The sequence below is a fragment of the Penaeus monodon genome, chromosome 23, assembly GCF_015228065.2.
Source record: "Penaeus monodon isolate SGIC_2016 chromosome 23, NSTDA_Pmon_1, whole genome shotgun sequence".
NCBI lineage: Eukaryota > Metazoa > Arthropoda > Malacostraca > Decapoda > Penaeidae > Penaeus > Penaeus monodon.
Genome location: NC_051408.1, coordinates 7062295 through 7064376, shown reverse-complemented (window position 1 = coordinate 7064376; position 2082 = coordinate 7062295). Strand labels below are relative to the sequence as shown.

The following is a 2082-nucleotide window of genomic DNA, read 5'->3' as shown; positions in this document are numbered from 1 at the left end:
AGACCATGTCAATAAGCAGACGACTTGGATTGATCCACGCTCAGGCATGCCTAGTTCTCCGCCCAACCAACGACACGCCAACAACTGGAGACACGAGGATGAACTGGGGCCTTTGCCTGAGGGCTGGGAGCAAAGAGTCCACACTGACGGTCGCATCTTCTTCATTGATCATAGTGAGTGGGATAGTTTCCGCTAACTTTTGATGAATATATGGAAAGAAGGATATTTATTGTTAAGCAATATAGGGAATTATAAGTTACCAGTTATTTGTAGTTATTCTGTTTATTTATTGCGACCACAAACCCTTACAGAGAACCGCACAACTACTTGGGAAGATCCTCGACTACTCAATCCAGCGATTGCCGGTAAAGCCATTCCATATTCCCGAGACTACAAGCAAAAGTACGAGTTCTTCAAGAATAACCTTCCAAAGCCAGTGAGTCATCTTATTTTTTGTATTTTTTCACTTTTTTCATTGATCGTAAAAATGAAATGCTTACTACTCAGATTATAAGCTGTATTTTCTTTCTATCTCTATCAATCTATGACTGCATATTCATATCTTTGTAATTTATGCCTCTTGAGATTCAATTATTTTTTAAATGTGGTTGTCTTTGTAAGCCTAGCAATAACATAAATAAATAGGCATTTCTCCCTGTTCTTATATTATTATTATGCTCTTTATACAAGTCTAAAGTTCTGGTTCTCTTTTGCAGGCTAATGTTCCTAATAAGTTTGACATCAAGGTGAAGAGGAACAACATTCTTGAGGATGCCTTCGCAATAATCAGCCAGGTGACCCGTGTGGATCTCCTGAGAACCAAGCTTTGGATCGAGTTCGAAGGAGAGGTGAGTTGTGTTGTCTTTTCCTTATATTATTAGTTTTTATTTAGTTCTTTACCGGTTAATTGCTTAATTAGAGTTTTTTTTTTAACAAACAAAAGAGCTCTTTACTGTAAAAGCCTGTGGTCCACATTGTGCCACACACCTGCCTGGGAATGTTCTTGTTCCTGCCACAGATTTATTTCATATTTGAATATATTTTTACAGAGTGGATAGCTCTTAGATGAAATTCAAGTGAGATACTTTGAAAAATTAATTTTCCAATGACATTGATGATATGCCACTTTGATTCTTGATTCTTTAGGCTGCTCTAGAATACCATTGTATGAATGGTTGGGTCCATGTGTTATCTTGATATGTATTCCAAGGGAGAATTATATTTGAAGTACAAGCAAAAGACATGAGTAATATTTACTTCATGGATGTGTGTGTATATTTTTTTGAAGTAGTGGCAGGGCTTGCTTAATCTATTCTGACATTTGGCTGAAATAAAATGGAATCAGCATTGGGTGTTAAATACCTTTTTTTTTTTCTTTTGCATTTAGGGATCTGATATGTTATTTTTACCTTATGCATTAATTTGATTTTTAAATATACCATTTTTTTAGGATGACTTAAAAATCCATTTTGTTTTGATTTACTACAGGTTGGTTTGGATTATGGTGGTGTTGCAAGAGAATTCTTCTTCCTCCTGTCTAAAGAAATGTTCAACCCATACTATGGACTCTTTGAATACTCTGCCACGTAAGGACTTTTGTTAGAGAGAGAGAGAGAATGAGAATTGTATTGGTGTATATAGAAAGGTATTGCTTTTGAAAAATTCTAGCTGTATATCTGTCATAGTGAAATAATCAGTATGTGTTTTTTGTTTGCAGAGATAACTACACCTTGCAAATTAACCCCTACTCTGGCATGTGCAATGAAGAGCATCTTCGTTACTTCAAGTTCATTGGACGCGTTGCTGGCAGGGCGGCTCATACCATGGAAGTCTTTGGTAAATTGTTGGTTGAGATACATGTAATTCCATTGTTTTCCAGAATCAGCTGATAGACTTTCTGGTGACTGATTTTAACAGTGAAACCAATGGTTAAGAACTGATATGAAAGCTAGCAGCATAAGGAAGGAGAGGCAAATTGATACATTGTATGTTAATAGAATTATTTTTAAGAAAATATTTTTTTACATAATACTTATATATGTTAATCTTCTGTTATCACACACACCTACCACTCAATTAACC

General features: G+C 35.6%; 1 protein-coding gene across 1 annotated transcript in view; it reads left to right on the top strand.

The window, feature by feature from the left end:
- Positions 1–2082, top strand: part of LOC119587757 (E3 ubiquitin-protein ligase Nedd-4-like) — a gene marked incomplete in the record, with an annotated part of 51583 nt that overhangs the window by 46100 nt on the left and 3401 nt on the right. The window contains 5 exon segments of the mRNA XM_037936443.1: positions 3–173; positions 312–436; positions 717–848; positions 1489–1586; positions 1718–1809. Of these exon segments, the coding sequence (XP_037792371.1) occupies positions 3–173; positions 312–436; positions 717–848; positions 1489–1586; positions 1718–1809 (618 nt within the window).